At 46.5% G+C, this 20,919-nt stretch overlaps 1 protein-coding gene across 3 annotated transcripts in view; it reads left to right on the plus strand.

Annotated features, from left to right (window-relative positions):
- Positions 1-20,919, plus strand: part of LOC120906307 (four and a half LIM domains protein 2) — a 117,323-nt gene that overhangs the window by 12,238 nt on the left and 84,166 nt on the right. The window contains exons 1-2 of one of the 3 annotated variants that reach the window (XM_040317897.1): positions 15,449-15,469; positions 16,562-16,989. In XM_040317897.1, the coding sequence (XP_040173831.1) occupies positions 15,464-15,469; positions 16,562-16,989 (434 nt within the window). In that variant the 5' untranslated portion in view covers positions 15,449-15,463. Of the gene's footprint in view, positions 1-7,431; positions 7,518-15,421; positions 16,990-20,919 lie in introns of those variants that run through there. The other 2 variants (XM_040317903.1, XM_040317880.1) reach the window with 2 other exon arrangements.

The raw sequence follows: 20,919 nt of genomic DNA on the forward strand, positions 1-20,919 counted from the left end.
AACTTTGATTAATTTCATTTATCTTTCGAGATTCGTGAATCCTTGCAGATTCTTGGATAAATCTTTCGAGATTCATGAATCTTTGAAGAGTCGATTCGAGATTCGAATCAGTCACCACTGAAGATTCATGAGACTGAATCTCAACGAAAGATTCATGAAACCCAACACTAATTATAACGGGTAAGAGCAGTTTGGAACGATCACGAACGATCGGAATTATCAGAAATTCGTTCACACCCTATCCTTTTTTTATTTTTTATTCAGCATTGAACGACGCTGCCGATTTGAAATCTCTGTCCCAATTCTAACAATTATCTTTGTCCATCGCGGGAGTCATTCCCGAGACATCACATGATTAAAATTAAAATTCTGATCTGATCACTGTTAATTACTTAATCCTTCATCAATCAACCCGAAGCCCAGATTATCGATCATAACTCAAATTGCATTTTTTACCAGTTGTTTTTCTAGTACCCTGTACCTTGTAAACTAGCAAGAACTCACTGCGATTTTAGTTTTCCGTAAATCAGCTAAAATTGAAATTTAAATGATAAGGACAAGGTGTTACTCATGTTTGTGTAAGCCTTTTGTATACCTGATCATCAAAAAAAAAATTTTAAAAGTCGATAACATCTCTCTTCAGACTGGTAGATAACTTTACAGATTACACTCGACGGGGAATATTCCTTGCAGAAAACGAATTTAACGCCATAAGCAATACAAAATCTCAGACTGCTACCTTTACACCAACCATCACTGTATAGCCATGACATGGACGGCCCCAAGTGTGGGTGTACGTACGCTTTGAAAGTACGCCTCCCGCACCTACTAAAAGCATGATTCAAAGTTCAATTTTATAGCTCACGTCACTCCACTCCGAGGGCCTTCGCTTCAGCATCTCCAGCAGCTGGCTATTTATATTCAACGCCTCCATCTGATGGCTCACCGTCTTTCAAGAAAGGCCCCCAAAAGAAAGCCTTCCGTCCTCCCCACCAGGTACACAAACACGCAAATACTCAGGGATTCACATGCAAACTGGTGTAATTAGTGGAGACGAAACTGCAAAAACTGCCAGCGAAAAGATACCACGGGCAGGGGAAGAAAGAAATAGGGGACAAGATGAGAGTTTGGATACCCAATTAAAGCCAAACAGGCGGGGGCCAACACGTTGGAGAGCAGGTTTCTCGACCCGGTACGAAGCCGACGATCCCTGGGCATTCCCCGCAGATCTTCGTATGATCGGCGGACAAACGGAGAGGTGGGTTGATGGGTGTTCGCTTCTTCCTTCTTTGCTCTACCTGTAATGTAATTTAAGGAACGATGACCTCATCGCCGTGTGTAGCATGAAGCGACTAGAATCGACCGCTCGTAGCGACCACAAGCGACATACCCTGTGGTCGCTACATTCATCGGACTTGCTGTTCGACAGAGCATGCGCCTCCTAAAACCCGCCAACCGATGTTTAGAACCGCGCACATCACACCGAAAAGCAAACGAAACCGCACACCAAACTGGTTCCACCGTTCTTTGCTTCGTGTCTCTTCTTTTTTTTCTATTGAGGCCAGTCAGAAGATACTCCAATCGAGCAATCCCCAACACACCGCCCGGGGCCTAATCAAACTTCAAACCGTGCGCGTGGTGCAAACGGTTGATTCGCGAACTGTCCGATGAAAGTGTTACGGACGGCCGGGTTGGCTGGTGCCAGCTCGGAAATGGGCGAATGGGTTTCATTATTATGTCTGCCTGTTTTTTCCGGGGAGGGGGGCCTTATTTGCAATCATCGTTAAGAGCGCACCGTAATCGAGCAACGGGCAATTAATCTCGCTCGCTCGATCATCTTAATACCTTCTTTGACTACACAATGCTGCTTTCCGGCGTCGCAGCGGATCAACCAAGATCGCTATCGGGCTATGGTAAGCCTTTCACCGCAAGATTTATTTGTGTGAAAACCGCATTTTCGTGTCGATGTGTACCAGAGCAATATGTTTGGTAGCTGTTCACACTCACCCAGTCATAATTGGGCGATAGGAAAGTAGATGAAAACATGCCTGTTTTTGATACGTTTGTTGATGAGAAAGAGCTTTTGCCAACATTGTATTATTGTTTAAAAGATTATAGCTCATCAGCAACCAGTTTTTGAGCAGCAACAGAGGCAATAGCTGACTCCACCCGTCCATTAAATGCTGCTTTCAATCATCCTGCACTGCACAATCCAATCTGTGAGCTCCCAGAAGATTCACGAAGAAACACACGGAACAAGAATTTGCAAAAACTTCCTGCCCGCAGGCAATGTGCAAATGCTCACCACACTTTAGCGCATTCACCATCACCCCACGACCGTCCACCCTGGATGACCTCAAATGCAAATGATGGGATGCGTTTTGTTTATGTACCCTCGTCCTCGCCAGTCCGACAAAACCAGCCTCCTGAACCACCGCTACGTGCAAGATGCACTGTTTTTAGTAAAAACATACAATCGTTCCGATGAACATCCGTGCATCCTCCTCTTGCCGTAACAAAATGGGGCAGTGGGCGGCAGTGGGGCTTTGCCCACTCATGTGGGGCACCAATTGGCACGGGTAAAAACCTGTCCCAGCGGGTCGAGACACAACACCGATGGAAATCAATCAGCCGGTCGTTCATCGCTCTGGTGCGATTTAGCAATGGTCCGTCGACTCTTCGCCCGCTAATTTGTCACGGTTTGACCGCAATGTGGTATTGAAAAACGGGTACGTTTGTCAAGCGGGGACAGTTTCACCTGATCAGCAGCCCGATTTATCGCACATTACGAGATTCCGTTCGGGTTCCGGGATACAGAACCTAAAATTAAAAGATAATCTGCAAAAGCTGCCCGTGCGGGACACAACTGCATGAGATCATACCGGAACAGTAAGCCGGCCCTGCTTCATCCCCTCGTTCTTTTAAAAGACACACACACACACACCGACAGGGGACTTTTGTAAAGAGTTGACCGACTCCCAGCCGCTATTGGTGCCGTTTTCGTAGGTTGCAGCAAACGGGAGGGATTGCGCAGAAAAGCTCCAACACGCCGGCAAAGTGTGTTCCCACACACTTGCACAGCCCACGCCTCGGGCGGGGAGACCATCGATCGGGGCAGGCGACCACACTCTTTCCCGAAGTGTCTCTCTTACTCTCCAAAGTGTGTGTGTGTGTAGAGAGTTATTTCGCCCGAAAAGGTTTTCCTACCTAATCCGGACCCCGCGGGCGCCCGCACACCGATCGCTCACCGGAGAGCGTAGTGCGGGAGGGACACACACCACGCTCTAAAGCACTCGACGGGTGTAGAGCCACGCGTAGGCGCAGACCTCCCCCCCCTTCTCCGTGGGGCGTGTGTACCCCGGGGGAGCGCGGAAGGTCGCGCGTTCGATCAGCGGCCGAGATTTCGAATCCCGCTTCGGCAGTCGCTAGTTTGCATCTCGACCGGCGTGTGGTTCGCGTGTGTAAGTCGTCGCGCTGGCGTTTCGTTGTTTCGAACGTGTGAAATCCGGCTCACTCACGGTAACGGCACACGTGAGCTGTAATCCCTCCACCATCGCCCATCACCATCACCGTCATTTCCGTGGTGGCTGCATTACCGGAAGTGGTGTGCGCCCATCGGCACATCGATTCTGTTTTCACACCCTACTCAGAGACAGTGAGAGAGAGCAGCGTCAGGCATGTAATGCAAGAGCAGCTTCGCGACCCAACGGCTGCATCTGGCGAGTGTGTGATAAATCTCTTCCAGCGTGTGTGATAAATCAATTTCCAATCCAAGTGAGTTCATGCGTGAAAATCATTCGCCTGCAATCGCCCGTCTTGGTGGAAGGTGTACCTTTAGTCCCGTGAGCGAAGGAGAGGTCTTGAGATTTGGGAGCATCGTGCCGAGGTGGCAAACCAGTTAGCGCTGGTGACTAGGTGCTGGTATTAGCCGGCAGATACCGGCCGGTTCTCGGTTGCACAGGTCGTCGCCGCAGGTCGTCGTCTGCGCGGTGATCAACATCATCAGCACAGGCAAACAGGTTTGCAGCATCCCATATGTGTGTGGCGTGTGCTGCTGCTGGTTGTGCTTGGCTTTTTGGGTGTTTGGGTGCTTGTAGCAGACACCGTACCGAAGATCCATAGAGTAAAGGTTTGCAATGAGGTACCACACATTGGGAGTTTTGCAATCGTTTCAAACACGAGCCTTGTGCGTGCTTGTCCTAGAATAAAAATGGACAAAACAAAGTTTAATTAATAGTTTTGCACTCTTTACATTTTATTGAGTTCGTGCGATTCGAATACCTGTTCTGTGGAGGAGTTGTTACCAAGCTAGTTCAGTTGCCGGTTACCTCGTCACAGGGAACAATGCCCTTAATAATAAACCGACGCACGTGAAATTTGCATTGCAAAATGCATTGATCTCCATTTGCGCCGACCGTCCTTGCAAACGGCCCACGCGGGTTAAAGCGTTTTGGATATGCTTCCAGCAGTTCAAACCGCCACCTACTTCAGGCGACGAACATTCAACATTGCCTGGCAGTGTCTCCCTTACATCTCAAGTCTTCGCCTTCCTTCTAGTGCGTGTGTTACACTTTCGGTGCAGCATTTTGTAGCGTTTGCGTGTGTGTGTGTGTTTCAATTTTTGCCAATTTTGTGATTCATCTTTCAAGGCCTCCCAGCACAGTGATGTCCTTTCTGCGATCGTTTCGAACGAATTTGATACTCAGTACTGCTCCACCGCCAGCCCCAGCCGCACCGAACGATCGTGGCACAATGCGCACCAGCGGTTCGTCCTCCTCGCGGGGCCCGACCGGGACCGGTGCAGGTCGCAAAAACTCGGCGACAACGAGCCGCACCATCGCGGAAGAACCCGAACAGCGCCCGCTCAATGGAGGCCGGCGCAGCAGCAACCACAGCGTGCAGAGCCGCAGCGGAATGACGACGAACCGCTCGTCGGACCGGTACGGGAAGGAAAATCCGGCCCCGATCGTTGTCTATCTCGAGAAGCAGCCGGGCGGCGATGGGAAGACCCGTCAGCCGGCCAGCATCCTGCGCACGCACACGTTCACGCGCCATGACGAGGAGGAACCGGAGCGGGTGCGGCACGCGATCACCCGCAGCGACACATTCACGATCAACGAAACGAACGACGAGCCGATCAACACCGGCACGTACACCCGACCGGGCAGTGAGTGAATCGGTGCTCCTGGTTGTACTTCCAATGCTAACACACCGTTTGGGTTTTTTTTACAGAAACGGTCCCGCCACCACCCGCGACGGACGTGTTCGAGCCACTGTACGCGAAAAACATTTCCCTCAGCTCACAGGAAAAACTCCCAACGGTGGTCGATTCGCGCACCTATCGGCGCAAAAAGTCGCTCAAATCCTCCAAACCCGTCCAGAAGGTGGAAAGCTTCATCAAGCGGTTCGAGCGGACGCTCTTCCACAAGGGCAGCGGCAACGCGGGCGACTCAAAGCGCCAATCGCGCAAAGGGTCGACCGCGTCGGAGGCGTCGACCCTCGCCGGACCGCGCTTCCGCGACGTCGGCATCAACTGCAAGCTGGACGAGGAGGAGAAGTTTCGGGCGAAGCTGGAGGCGATCAAACAGTCGCGGCAAAGCTCGCGCGACTCGCTGGTCGGCCAGCGGGAGCGCAGCTTGTCGCCGAGCAAGACGCGCTACCCTGCTACCACCGGCGGCGGCACGTACGATCGTCGCTCTTCGCCGTCCCGGTCGGCGGGGGTGATGGTGCAGCCGCTGAAGGAGGACGAGCACGGCTACGGCAGTGGCAGGGATAGTGTGACGCCGCCGCTCGTTGCGGCGGGACTTCCGGGCAGCCGATCGACCCTATACCATCGTCCGACGGAGAGTAGCATCCTGAAGAGCAAGCAGAAGGAAATAGAGATGGGTTACAGTGTGGTGCACAAGCGGCAGACGGCCGGGCTTTCCCTGCCCCCACCTACCGAGCAGCGGGGAGCGCCCGATCGGGGTAAAGCACTCGCGGAAGGGCCGTGGCGAACTGGGCGTGAATCGGTCGAGCAGCCCAGGGAGCGCCATAACGCCCGCTACTCCACCTCCCGCCGGGACACGTACCAAACGCTCAAGGACGAGTACGAGGAGCGGCAGCTGCAGCAGGCCCAGTCTGTCACCAAACCGATCGGCATTGCTAGTCCACGGATGAGCGCGGTGCGGCCTACGAACCCGTCCTCCTCCGACGGTGGTCCACCGTCGCCCCTGTTCGCCGTGCGCAGGAAGGATTCACAGCCCGAGCTGCCGAAGTACACGTTCGGGGCGGATCTGCAGCAGCGGCGAAGCCGCTTCCAGCAGTTTCAGAAATCGTTCAAAAAGATGGACGACAGCGCGTCGGAAGTTTCCGTCCAGCAGAGTTTCTTCGTGCCGATTTAGAGGGATTGGAATTGGTTGTGCTTTTACCACCTTCCCGGGGTTTCATTCCAATACCTAAGCGCACAGTTTGCTTTTACTGTGTGTGTGTTTGACTGTGCAGTACATAACAACTAGGACCTTAAAGGCAGGGTGCAACCAAAATGCACAAAAGCATCATTATTCACATGACAATAAATCGACATTTTGCAAAGCAAGCCATGGTGTACACTTTACTACAATTTCTTCCCAGCTGTGTGGCATCAAAGAATTCGAAATTTGAAGAACATACGGGCAAAAGTAGAACCTGTTTCTACATTAAAAATACATTTTTGTTTTTTTTTTTGCATTCGAAAAGCAACGTTTATTTTTTACCGTGGTTCAAAGTTCGCTTAATAATCTGAAAATTCAAATCTTCAAAAAAGCATCGAAAGAAAGTGCGATTGTTGTTCAAATTCTATTCCCTCTTGGAAGTCCTATAATGAAGCGTAAACTGAACCATCTCTTGTTTTCGTCACATCCGTTACGCATAAAAAGAATCTAAGGGTAAGGTTCGTCCAAAGTATCGCTCGAAACGGCAAATTTGAAACGTGAACAATTCTGAAATTCCATTGTACCATCGAGCGAAAGTGTGAACCACTTTCTCAAAACTTCTTCAATCTGATATTCAAAGCAAACAAAGTTCCCTATTCTGCCTCATGGTGGTCTCTCACGGCTTGGGCAAGTGGATCGTTTTCTTCCCGTTTCTTCACATCTGCTTCGCATAAACAGAGCCCTTGGTCCTTGAGAACGGATCGAATTCTCTACTACACTCTACACTTCCTCTCTCTCTCGCTCTCTCTTAATAAAGAACAAATGCGCAAACGCGTTTGTGTGTCATGGTATGGCACGAAAAACAGGGCCACTCTAATTGTTAGCTGGCTTATAACATAAACATAACGAATCACCCCTTAAACCGGCTTCGTCGACACGTTTTCGATGCGTTAAACAAAACCGAGATTGTTCTCGCCGATCTTTAAATACAACACATAATTGCGTAAATCAAGTAACCACATCCGTTGTCTCGTTTCAGGGCGTCATCATTACGGAGATCTTCGACGGAGCCGAATGCGACGATTGTCCGGATCGGTGTCCGGGGTTTACGGCCCACGCCTGGAGGTAAGTGATGGTGCTGCTGGGGCTTCGGTGGCTGGTGGTGATGGTGGTTCGGGGCCACCCATCCATGTCCGGGGACCTTCTTTCGTCCACCCGTTGCGGTCAGCCCGTTACGATGCGGTTGCTTCCGCTGTCCGGCGGAGTGGCCCTTTTTCGGTTGATGATGATGGTGCCGGTGCGGTTGGTACTTGTTTTTCAGCTCCATCGTCGGCACCTGGTAGGCGCCGCCGGCCTTTATGCGGTGGTGCAACACCTTCCTGCCTTGCTTGCGCTTCTGGCAGATGCGCATAATGTGTCCCTCGCTGCGGCAGTAGAAGCACATGCGCGTGGCATACCGGCAACTATCCGCCCGGTGGTCCGTCTCCCCGCAGGCCTCACAGCTTTTCGCCGGCTGTCTGGTGGGGCAACTTTTGCTCGCTACCACTTGCGGTGGCTTCACTTGCGAAGTGGTAATTCCCTGCCCAAAAGCAGTTCCACCGCGTAATCCCGCCGTCGGGAGATGGTGTTGGGGTTGGTTGGGATCCACCCACTGGAACGCTTCCGCGTCCCAGGGCAGTTGGTGGCTGTCGTACTCGCTGTTGAAGCTGCTACTACTTCCGGTCGATTTGGTCCGCTTCTTGGTTCGGCAGCACAGCAAATTCCCCATCGCTTTTCACGTCTAAGCTCAGCAACGAACGATCACGGACTGAAAAGACGCCACACTTTGGTGACAAAATACTGAGAAATGGGTTCTGAACGCTTGCCGGTCTCTGCTGTTCGCCGCGCTCGCCGGCTACGGTTGTTCTTTGAACGGAGCTGTCAACTCACCACCACACACACACACACACCATGCGCTTTTCACTCAACAGGTCCTTACCACACCATTTACCCACCATCACCACCACCATAAGTGCATTGTTTACATTCACGTACACGTTCCGAAATCGAGATACAGACCGCATCCCTGCCGGGTAGGGGGTCGCAAAATGTGTTTATATTAATCGAAACAATTGCTAAGACGCTTTAATTGCGCCTAGTGTTGCTTTTGTGTTGATTTTCTCTCAACCGAACCGGGCACATCCGAACGATGTGGCCCTCCCTACGGCAGTGGAAACACAATCGTTTCGCGTATCGGCAACGATCGACCGAATGGTCCGCTTCGCCACACGCAGTATAGCCTCCCTGGGTGCGGTAGAGCGCATGAGGCTTTGGTGGGCCACTAGCCGTGCGCGGCCGGCTCGAATTGCTGCTGGAAAAAAGGTTACCCATCGTGCATCGACTATTCACTTGTAAGTACACACTGAAACTGGAGGCAGCCAGAACGGTAGCAGAAACGTTAGACTCTATTCCGTCGTACCGGTTCCGGCTTAAACTTATACATGCGCAGACACAAAACGATAAGGTATAACAACCCCGCTTTTGCAATGTTGATGCTTGCGGCGAGCCTAGCTCTATTGGAAATGATGAAACCGGTCGTTACATTTGCACTGCAAATCAGGTGATCGAGATAAGGGCTCATGACTCATTCGCATCGTACCACGTACTACGCTAGAACGTGTGCAATTGGTTGTATAGATTTTGCGTTGTAGTGTGAGGCATTTTGTATAAAACAGGATTTTTCTTGCTAATACATGCGTCTCGTCGGAAGTGATTACTTCCAGCTTTGAGGTTAGTATCGAAATCCATGTAACTAACATGCTTGCTCGTTCTGACAGATTGGAATTGTAATGCGAGAAAGCGAGATGGCATGTTTGTTTTTGTTGGATCAGCGTTACACTATCTGCGCTCCGCGCATATGTGTGCGTGATCGCTGTCTTTCATTCCAGTGTTTCTTAAGCATTTCACAGGTTGGGGCAAGGAGTAATTTAGCTGTTGAAAATTTACATGAATGATTATTCATAACATTAACATGTAGTCCTCGAAATATACGTGAACTTGTTGGTAAGCTATAATTATTTAGCTCAGCTATATGTTGGCAATTAGCTATACAGTGGAACCCCTCATAACGAGTTTTTCTAAGAGCAAATCCAAACACTCAACAATTACCTCCCAGTTGACTCTAAAAGCCTTTTACACCATATAGTTATTCAAGATCGGGTAGTTGGTGAATCTTTGTAAATGTGTATGTAACGAGCGTCATCATATCTGCGAATTGTCGCAACTCGAGTGGGTCGTAACTCGGGGGACGCCTGTACAGTCTGAACTCACTGGTTGAACTTCGATTCGCTACCAACTATTGAATATGTGCTATTCAGTTGGCACGTTATGTCATGAGATTGTTGTGATTTTTTCAAAAACTGGCTTTTCCTAAAAAACGATGTTATTTGAACTGTCAGCCAACTATCGAGCGTTCAACTAAAAAACGTTCAACTGTTAAATTCTGACTGTATGAGGACACTTTTTAGATTTTCATCTGCATATATGCCCTCTCTACTAGCAAATTATTTTTACCTGGAATCAATTATTTCACTTTTCGTACAAATTGTATGGAAAAGTGTCCCCTGCATAACGAGTTTTTTGCATATCTAGTGAGTCACTGGATCAATTTCGCAATTCGTGGTTCCACTTTACTAGATATAAATAACTTTGTTTTGGCTAAAACCATGAAATTCAACTTAGATCAAAATTCGATACGTGCGGTTTCTTCTCGGGCCACATTAATATCGTATTTCGGCAAACAATCTGTTCAGAGTAGGTGTACAAGATATTTGCTATTTGTACATTTCATTATATCAAGAATGTTAGAATTAGAATAAAAAAATGGAAAGAGCACTACCGGCACAAGTAGATCATCGTAAACGTGTAACTTATTCATAATGCAGAGATATTTTGTATTGTGAAATAATTTTAACGCAAATGAAAATGACAAACGAACAGTAGCAAAAAACTCGCATGGATTGAACTCGTTATGCGAAGGTCTCCTGTACAAGAACATCATATCGCACAAAGAACTAAAATTATATCTAGTTAAACGTCTGTTTGGGCCGGTCTCATGGTACAGTCTTAACTTAACAACATGCCCGTCTTCCCGAATAGACCGTTCGTTCGTTCAAGTCCCGAATAGACCGTGCCCCCATACGTAGGACTGACTATCCTGCTATGGTAGCAATAAGTCACTGAAATCCAAGCTCACTTCACTAGGTCGGTACGAGCAGGCCTTAACCGACAACAGTTGCTGTGCCAAACAAGAAGAAGAAGTTAAACGTCTCTGCCACAAGCAAGAAACACGATGTGATTGATATTTTGGATAACAACCAGTAACTGGATAAAATAGTTATCTCGACAATAAATATTCTCCCTTAGTGTGATTTTAATTCAAATTTAATCAAACTGTAACATTTTTGTTACAGTTTTTAAACCCAATATTCGCAAAAAGTTGCTTGAGAAGCACTGCATTTCAAACAAAGCGGTGGCGCATTTTGCTTAGCCAGCATACAAACGCGCCCAACATATCCACTCTCACAGTACAGTTCAAATCACGCAGCAGAGCAGACGCTAGAAAGCGCACCATCTTCAATCGCTACGATGGGTCTTGGAAATTCAAAATCCGAAAACAAACCAATTCGCCACGGAAAGGGGAGCAATGTTGGTCACAATCATTACGGAAACCTGCCCAAGAACGTGGCCAAGGGTGAGGGAAACCATCGTTATGTGTATGTAAACTCGCACCAACCCGTGTCGGATTGGCCAACCAGCGTCGTCCGTCCTCCGAGACAGTTGCAGCATGCTGGAAAACAACAGCAACATCAACACCGGCAACCGGAACATCGCCACCAGCAGCAGCATTCCAAGAAAGTGTTGGTTGAGCGGAACAAACCCCAACCGAAGCGTGAATGTAATGTTTGTGGGCACGAGGGCCACGCAAGTGCACGTTGCAATCATCGCAATCAAACCTGCAACATATGTGGCCAGGTCGGACATTTGGCCTCGGTGTGTACGCAAAAAACACACCATCCAAATAGTATCTACAAGCCAAGAACGGCGGGAGGAAACCGACCGCAGCGCTATAATCAATATTAGGTAAGTTGGGTTGTTAGATTGTCAAAGATTTAATTAATTAATTAATGGTGTTGTGTTTTGTTTTAGGACCATCATCAGCACACCAAATGCTCAGTCACATGTGAGTTCAAATCATCGGTTATTATGTAGGGGTTAAGTAAAGCGGTATTGACAACGATTTAGTATGAAACCCCTCCAGCTGAGTGGAATTTACAGCGGAGTGCAACGTGTTTAAAAATCTTCACGGGAATTGGTCGAATTACTTTACGTTAAACTTTTGTCGTATTATTTACAACGTTTTTTGTATCGTTTCATCGTAATGTTTACCTTTTATGTGTAATTCCAAGCTAATGCAATTTAAGAAACACACTCTTATCATTGCTGTCGAACTGCTATACCGCTACCTATTTATCGTCAGGGAATGCTTGAAAATCTGAGATTATAAGACACATTTTCTGTGCGATTCATTAGGGTTGTATGAAGTGATCAGGCCAGAGGGACTGACAAAGAGCGGTAGCATTCTAGGTTCGTAGTTCTCTGTTGTAGAGCTAATTGCATGCTGTTGTTGTTTCGATTAACAGTTGTCAGTTATTTAATTCAAGAGTTTCGAAAAAGCATGGCAAGAATACAATATTACATGTTAAACGCTTAGATAAGAATAAGCTTTTAATATAGAACATATTAAGTTTCCCAAAAATCTCAAAATCTAATATCGAGAAGATCGATTGAGGCGAGCAATTTGGTATGCTGAACAGCTATTGTTCACGCTTCATAAAATCCCATACAGTTTGGTGATAGTTACGTGCCATGAATGATATTTAAGATTTTCATTCTTATTTTCTAGCAAACATCAGTAAAAAATATGATAAAAATTTAACTTAAAATACTGGTATTCAATTGTTTGTTTTATAATCAACGTAAGCCTTATTTATAGATCCAATGGTATCGGTTTGTTGTCTGAGGATCCGTAAGCAATGCAATCGTGTTGCAAGGAATTGTAATATTTCATCATTCAATAGCATCAGCAGTAGCAGAGTTGGTGAATTTTTTCTCTTGTTTGGTACAACAACAGCTATCAGTATATGCCTGCCATAGCCAACGGGGTCTGCCTATCAGTGATTTGGTTGGATTACTCACAGCAGGAAAACCAGCCTTGTAATAATTATGTAATCTCAAATACGACAGCAGCTATTGCAAACGCGAAGCTATCTGTTCTTAGTTGTTCAAATAGAAATTCAATGGGACGCATTTTAAACGCCAGTGCGCTTTTGATATGGCTTTCCTAACCCAACAAATAGTGGAATTGATTCTTATCACAAGAATACTACACGTATTATTACTTATCAGCTGCCCATATTATCAAACTACGCTTGTGTACGCTTTTCCTGATAAAGCCTATAAAGCAACTTGGTTTCTATCTAATCACTGGGGTTTGTTGTTTGTTGTTATCCCTTTTTGTAATATTTGCTCCGTTTACAATAATCGACGGAGTTGAAGATGGTGTTAGAGTGAATAAAAACCAACATCATATTGTAAAAAAGGAGAATTTTCGTTGTTTGCAGTTTTCCTCCCGAGGAGTATTACTTCCTTACACTAATTTCATTATTTCCTTACAATACAATGTCCTTTACGTCTGGCAGTCTTCTCTGAACAATAAATGCACTACAATCGTATAAAGATGCTGATCGAATACAATATTATACAACTATTCGCAAAAAATCATTCCTAAGATGTTGCAAGTAATGCTATCTTTTGCGTTATTCAAATTCTACTTGCCGAATAAGTGAAACAAAAATTCAATCAACAGTTTATTATAAAGCCACAACAAAGCTACACAAAATATATCTATAAGTATAATGTTATTTCGGTTTATATAATGAATTAGAACCATTGGGTTCTAAAGTATCGGTGGGAGCTCGGAATCGGACCTACCCGATTCCGATTCCGTGTTCGAAATCTAATCCGGAGCCGATCCCGATGCTGGAATCGATTCCGATTCCGGAATCAGAATCGATTTCAGACTCGGAATTGACCTGAGCATCGCAATTTACTCCAGAAACAGATTTAGAATTGGCTCCAGAAACGGAATTCGATCCGGAATGAGAATCAGTTCTTGAATTGAAATAAGAAGTTTTAGAAGCGAAATCAGTCTAGAAATCTCCATGACAATGAATCGTTTACAAATGAATTTTGATTCCTTGCAGCTATCAATACGTCCAATATCAATTGTACCCAAACGCCTATTATTATGGGTATGCCAAAACCAACTCCTTTTCGAAGCCGATTCTGATTTCGGAGCCAATTCCGATTCCGGAGTCGATTTCGATTCCGGAATCAATTCCGGAGCAGATTTCGATTCCGGAAACTGACCTACTATCCGGAATCGATTCCAGAATACTTCGGAGCTAGCCGGAATCGATTCCGACGAAAACTTCATTTTTCTCATCACAAGTCTAAAGGCTACGTGCGCCATTACGCTACAGCAGGGGTCTCCAAAATTTTCAGTTCGCGGGCCGCATTGCTTCACAATCAATCTTGCTGAGGGCCATTTTGACGCTACCTTTAGAATGAGTGGAAGTTCAAATCTCGTTTTAATAAGAAAATATTATTGAAATATATCAAATTTCTGCAGCTCTCTTTTATTGAATCTTGATTTTCATCTTTCAGAAGTAAAGAAAATAATCTGTTAGAAAAGAAAGCTATTTAATTTAACCTTAATTTAATGTCCTCGCGGGCCGCATTAAAGGCGCTTGAGGGCCGCATGCGGCCCGCGGGCCGTAATTTGGAGACCCCTGTGCTACAGCATAGTTTATAATTTTCACCTCTATATTCACCACTTGCCCCAGTGCCGATTGGTAGTGTGGTGATGGTGCTATGACAAATTGTTATATGGGAATTATCTGGTTACACTACAGCGGGAACTTGGTCGCTTTGCAACATAACAATTTTATTAACGGTATTTTACTACTATAAACGATTTCCAACTATTCCAACTGCTTAGATTCCACCTCCATCTGTCGCTCTGTAGGCAATTCACTGTTAAAATCAATATTTAATGGCATAATGTGTTAGTATTAACTTGTTTAACCATCGTTGAAATCTTTCATTCAAGCATTTGGATAATGTGGCCTTTGTGCTCTCTCTTATACTTTCCATGAAAGCACCTGTGTATTTTTGGTACTTAAAAATTAACCAGTTAGATGAAGTAAACAAAAAGTGTAATTAAAATGTAATTAGCAGAAGGTTGGTCTGATTTGCTGCCAAAATAAGACAACCATCATAATAGAATTACGTCAGCGGCTGATTGTGTACACCGCGAAGAGCGAAAAAAGCGGAAGAAAATGGTATAGTAAAAAAAGAGTGGTAGTCGGACATTAGCGCAGTGCTGCTCGATTGGTGGACTAACGATTTTTTTATTGCCCTGCTGCAAGGCTGCACGTGTGTGCGCGATCACGTTTGTGCCATCTCACCAACACACCAGTACCCCGTAGCAATCCGTAGTTCTGTTTTGGTTTTTGAATTCGTCGTCCATGGTAAAGACACGGTGGACTATACATGGGACGAAATTGGACAGAAAATTAATTAGAAATTAATTTAAAAAAATCTTTAACCATCTCCAATATTCTGATTTGTTGTTGGACTAGGAACGCTTTTTGTGATGGTCAGTAAAATAAAATGAGTATTGTTGAAATGTTACCGACTCATGAAGTAAACCTCTTTCCATCACCACCATCATCCCAAGCGCCCCATTTTGGACAAAGCGTAAGCATATTCACGTACACAGTGAGCTCCACGGTCTTTGCACATTTGCACAAACCACACACACACACACTCGTAACCCTTTCCCCCGCCACCTTTGATCGTAATTGCTTCTCGCTCGCGTGTGTGATTTTGTCGTCGCCGCGGCAACAACAGTTCCACAAATCCGTCCAGTCCGTCCCGTTCGCGTGTTTGCGTTGCTGTCGAATTTCATGACTGTTGGTACAATTCCGTCCACATTTTTGACTACAAAATTGCATCTCTATCTGTGCTGTGTGTTTGTACAAGTTTGTTGCACTTTGTTGGATCGATACGCTGCGATCAATTGGTGTTGAAGAGTCACGAAAGAGACGCAGAGCAGAAATTGTGTCGTAAAGTAGACGTAATACAAAGAAATCGATTGTGTTTTTGCATCCTCTCCCTGTGTGGATTGCGTTTATGTATTGGGTCGTGGCTCCAAACCGGCAAAGTGATCGTGTGCCTTAGCTTCATCCCGTTCTGTGTAAGCTGTTCGATCTTCAGCATAAATCGTGAGGAGGAAGAAGAAAAAGGGATATAAAAGGTCATCCATGGCGTACCAAACCATCTCGATTACATAAAAGTGTCTAGGCACGCATTCGAGTACACAGTGCATTTGTCTGGCATGGGCTCTGTGGAGTGACATTTTAAAAAAGGTGTCTTTTGTGCGGTTGTGTTGTTTCTTTGTTTTTTTCTCTCTCTCTCTCTCTCTCTCTCTCTCGCTCTCTACGCTGTCCGTCACGCATTTAGCCATGTGTTCTCGGAACAAACTGGTGCCCGTTTAGGCACAAAACCGTCGATACATCGTTCGTGCCTGTGTGTGCCTGCCCGTCGTTATCGCACACATTTTCGGTACCTCTTCGCGGGTAAAGGCATACCGACACCGTTGTGCCTGTGTGTGCGTGCGCATTTACTGTGCGTTTGCGGCTACGGTAGTGTAGGTGTGTTTCACTGTGTATTGTTGTGTGGGTAGGCATTGTATGTTGGTAGCACTTTGCAGTGCGTGTGGTGCATCGCGAAGAGGAGCAGCAGACAAACAAACCACACATACCCGGCGCGAGTGTCATCCGTTCCACTTGAATTGTGAAGTGCCATTCCATCATCAAGTTTCATTCGTCGTTGACCAGCACGCCCTTCAACAGCGGCTCCTACGAACACACCGATACGCACGCCCAGCAAGGGTCGCCTCATACCACGTCGCCTCCCCCGTCCTCGATTGTGGGAGTTTTGTTTACGTTTTAACGCGCCTGTGTGTGTATGTGTGTCTTAAAATCGCGTTACCGTATCGACAGATAAGCTGCTCCAGTGGGAATCAAGAAATGCGTCTACCGAACGAACAGAAACCGGCGGCAGCGGCATCGGACTTTGCCCGTGGTAGCAGCCTTTTTCGGAGCCTTCGATCGCGTCTGTCGGACGCCGTCAGCGGTGCAGCACCACAACCGGCGAGAGCATCTGCGGGGCCGACCGTGCCCGAACGTGAAGGACCAGCGGGCGGCGGCGGCGGTGGCTCTGCAATGGATGCAAACGGGGACGCCGTGGGACGGCAGGGAACGATCGAGGTGCAGCCGGTGATGATCCGCAAAACGCCGAAATTTCCATCCCGCGAGCGCCATCTAGCGATACGGCGCAAGAATCGTGTGCCACCGGCGGAGATGGTCGAGCTGGCCGCTTCCTGTCCCGGCTCGCCGCTGTCCGTCACGAGCGGTCGGCGTCTTAGCAAGTAAGCGAGCGTAAAGCGTAATGCCGTTGATCTCATCCTAATTACAGAGAAAGACTGCCGAATGAAAACCTTGAAAAATTAAAGAGTAATGTTTTTATAAAGATTGGTCAAAATTAGTGTCGTCTTATTTCGCCTTGCGTATGCGAACGAGTATGCGAATGAGCATCACCGTATTTAATTTTTATTTTCACTTGCAAATAATTTCTACGGGGTAGTCTCGGTTAACTTAACGCTATTTGTTGATTTTAATAAAAATGACTGGTTTACAGTTCTTTATAAAGGTTAGTATTACTGAAAAAAAATTATGTCGTATTTAATAGGCCTGAATCATTTCAATAAGTGAACCTTGATTCCTATTGATCGGGAACATTATTTAATTGGGACTCCATTGTTACCCAAATGTGTTGAAGATTTCCTGTACTGTACATAATATTTATAAAAAAGGGTTTCTCCTTGTCTCTCAAATGTATTACAAACAATTTTAACGGTACGATTGTTTGTTTTTTGTGATGCTGCTATTAGTTACGGACAAAATAAGGCTACTTAAAAAGCATTAATGCTGTCTGCACCTGGGTGTTTAAGGTATAGATCCATGTAAATGTAAATATGCTCCGTCAGATAAATCTTTCTGGCCTGTGAGTATATACGATTGAAACGTTACGAGCGCACAACATGATAAAACGTGATTTGAAAAGTGTTTGTTGCTCACTATTGACCCTTGTTGCAGCCAATCACTGCATATGTCCAGGCAATCTTGTAAATTTGTAAACAAAATCTATTACTGGAATCGTTGAAGCTCAGAGGCCTTATTTTGGGTCTCCTAGTCTTAGTTTGCGGCCGAAATAGCAAAATTGTACACACAATGTTCGTAAAGTTCTACGTGTAAGTTCTATGAAATATAAGAAGAGAGCCACATGCGGTTTGCGAGCCGTACTTTGCCGATCGCTGGTCTATACCAATCTTTGTTTGTTTCACGAAACCCCTGGTTTATATTGTGAGACTATTTGTGTGTGTTGGTTGTGTATGTACATCTTTTTTCGATGTGTAGGTGTCGATACATTCCCATGTATGTATCCTATGCCTAATTTGTATTTTTTCCATTGGTCTGTTCCCGGGGTTTTTTTTTGTGTGGTTTTCAATGTATCTTTATGTTTCACCTTTTTATGTTTATATATTAACATCTTTTGCGTTTCTAAAAAGTTCTTAAACACACTTGTGATTTTATGACGTTGGTTATCTAAAAGGATTCAATTTTCCCTATGCATATGCTTCTTGCATTTCGCAGTGTATAGGTGGTCCCCGAGATACACGGTTAATGGGGACCGAAAACGGCCGCAAAATTCCGCGTATCTTCAATTTCCGCCGTACATTTCGTATAGCTCGTCATTATAGCGGCTCCTCCATTGTCCTTCCACACATACGGGGCCAAGTATCCTTCTGAGCATCTTCCTCTCGAACGCGGCTAAGAGGGCTTCGTCAGATTTGGACAGTGTCCATGTCTCAGAGGCGTATGTGAGTACTGGTACTATATAGGTACTATATAGTCCCAGCTTCGTCCGTCGCGACAGGTTCTTTGAGGTGAACTGCTTTTTCAGGCTGTAGAATGACCGGTTGGCAGCCAGCATCCTTGCGCGCAACTCAGCTTCCATGCTATTGTCGTTGCTGACCTTTGATCCCAGATAGGTGAATTGTGGGACGACTTCAAAAGTGCGTTCACCTATCTGCACGTCACGCCTACGTAGATTCTGATTATTTGTTGGCGGGCCCGCTGATGTTGCCACCATCAGTTTGGTCTTTGCCTCGTTTATCTGCAATCCGAGGTTCTCTGCCGCCTGCTCGATCCCTTGGTAGGCTTCTGCTACATAGGAGAGCCGCAGACCAATGATGTCTATATCATCAGCGTATGCCAGGATCTGGGTTGACTTATAGAAGATGGTTCCCGTAGTCTCCACCCTCGAGTCACGGATGGCTCTCTCTAGCGCCAAGTTGAATAGGAGACAGGCAAGCCCGTCCCCCTGGCGCAGACCTTTGGTGGTAGCAAAAGGTCCTGAGAGTTTTCCATCCACCCTAACCTGGCATGTGACGTTGGTCATAGTCATTCTAACTAGCCTTATCAGTTTGGCCGGGATTCCAAAAGAGCTCATAGCGTCGTACAGTTTTACCCTGGCTATGCTATCGTATGCGGCTTTGAAGTCTATGAAGAGATGGTATGTGTCGTTTTTGTATTCAGCCATCTTCTCTAAGATCTGCCGCATGGTGAAGATCTGATCAGTGGTTGATTTTCCGTTTCGGAATCCTCTTTGATAGTTTCCTACTATCTCTTCGACGTGCGGGACATCATGAAGGATCAGGGAGAATATTTTATAGGCGGTATTCAACACCGTAGTACCCCTGTAGTTGTTGCAGTCCAACCTGTCTCCCTTCTTGTATATGGGGTAGATGATGCCGAGATTCCAATCACAAGGCATCGATTCGCTATCCCACACCTCAGTAACAATTTGATGAATCTCGTTTTCTAGTCGTGCACCTCCATTCTTGACCAGTTCGGCTGCAATTCCGTCGGTTCCGGGTGCCTTGTTATTTTTCAGCCGACGGATAGCATTTCGTGTTTCTTCTATGCTAGGTGGCAGTAGCATGACATTATCTGCTAGTGGCGCTTTTAGCTGTTCGCTAAATTGGTCATTGAGTAATTCATCAAAGTACTGAGCCCACTGCGAGAGGACCTCTGGCTGGTTACTGACCAGATCTCCATCCTTGTTGCGACAGCAGGTTACCTTAGGTACAACGTTGTTTCGGTGACCTGCTATCGCTTGGTAAAACTTTCGTGTCGGTCCGTACGCCTCTCTGGTTTGCTCGAGTTCCCGCATGTTTTGCTCTTCCAAAGCATGCTTCTTGGAGCGGTGAACTCGTTTCTCTTCGCGTCTAAGCCGTGAATATTCCTCTGCGCATGCCCGCGTTCTATGCCGTTGCTGCATTGCTCGGTATGCAGTATTCTTACGTTCGGTCACTTGTCTGCATTCATCGTCGAACCAGCCAGATTTGGTGTTGCCACGACGTGGTGGGAGTATATTTCTTGCACAGTTTATTATTTTTGTTTTTAGAGCGTTCCACCTCTCGCTCGTAGTTTCGTATCTGTCTTCTGGTAGTAGAGACTCTTCTAAAGCGGTTTTGAATTCCTGTTGGACAGCAATGTCCCTTAGAGAGTCCGTGTTGAGCCGAGCCTGCGTGTTTTCTCCGCCCCCATTGGCGCGGGGGCGGGCGATTCTACAACGTATCACTAAGCCAACCAAGTAGTGATCGGAATCGATATTGGTTCCTCGATATGTTCTGACATTTAACAGACTCGACTGTCGTCGGCGGCTTATTAACACGTGGTCGATCTGGTTGAAGGATTCTCCACCCGGGTGCGCCCACGTAATCTTGTGGATTTTTTTGCGCGCAAATTTGGTACTTCCTACAACCAGATTGTTCGCTGCGGCGAATTGGACCAATCTACTACCATTATCATTACTGTGCTCATGCAGACTGTGACAGCCAGTGTATTGGCGGTACATTGGCTCCCTACCGACTTTTGCGTTGAAGTCCCCCAGGATGATTATGAGGTCATGCCTGGGGCACGCATCTACAATTCTAGCGAGGCGGCCGTAAAAAAGGTCCTTCTCCTCTTCCTCTTTATCTTCGGTAGGGGTGTGAACGTTTATGAGGCTTATATTAAAGAATTTGCCTCGCATGCGCAGGGTGCATAGCCTATCGTTTATAGCCTTGAAATCCATGATTGCGGGTTTCAACCGGGGACCTACGGCGAAACCCGTTCCGAGCACGCAGTGGCGGTCGTGGCAGCTGTAATATATGTCGTAGCAATGCTTACCACGCCTGTTGTGCACACCGTTCCCTAGCCACCGAATCTCTTGTAAAGCTACGAGGTCCATG

This window comes from Anopheles arabiensis, chromosome 2, assembly GCF_016920715.1.
Source record: "Anopheles arabiensis isolate DONGOLA chromosome 2, AaraD3, whole genome shotgun sequence".
Lineage (NCBI taxonomy): Eukaryota > Metazoa > Arthropoda > Insecta > Diptera > Culicidae > Anopheles > Anopheles arabiensis.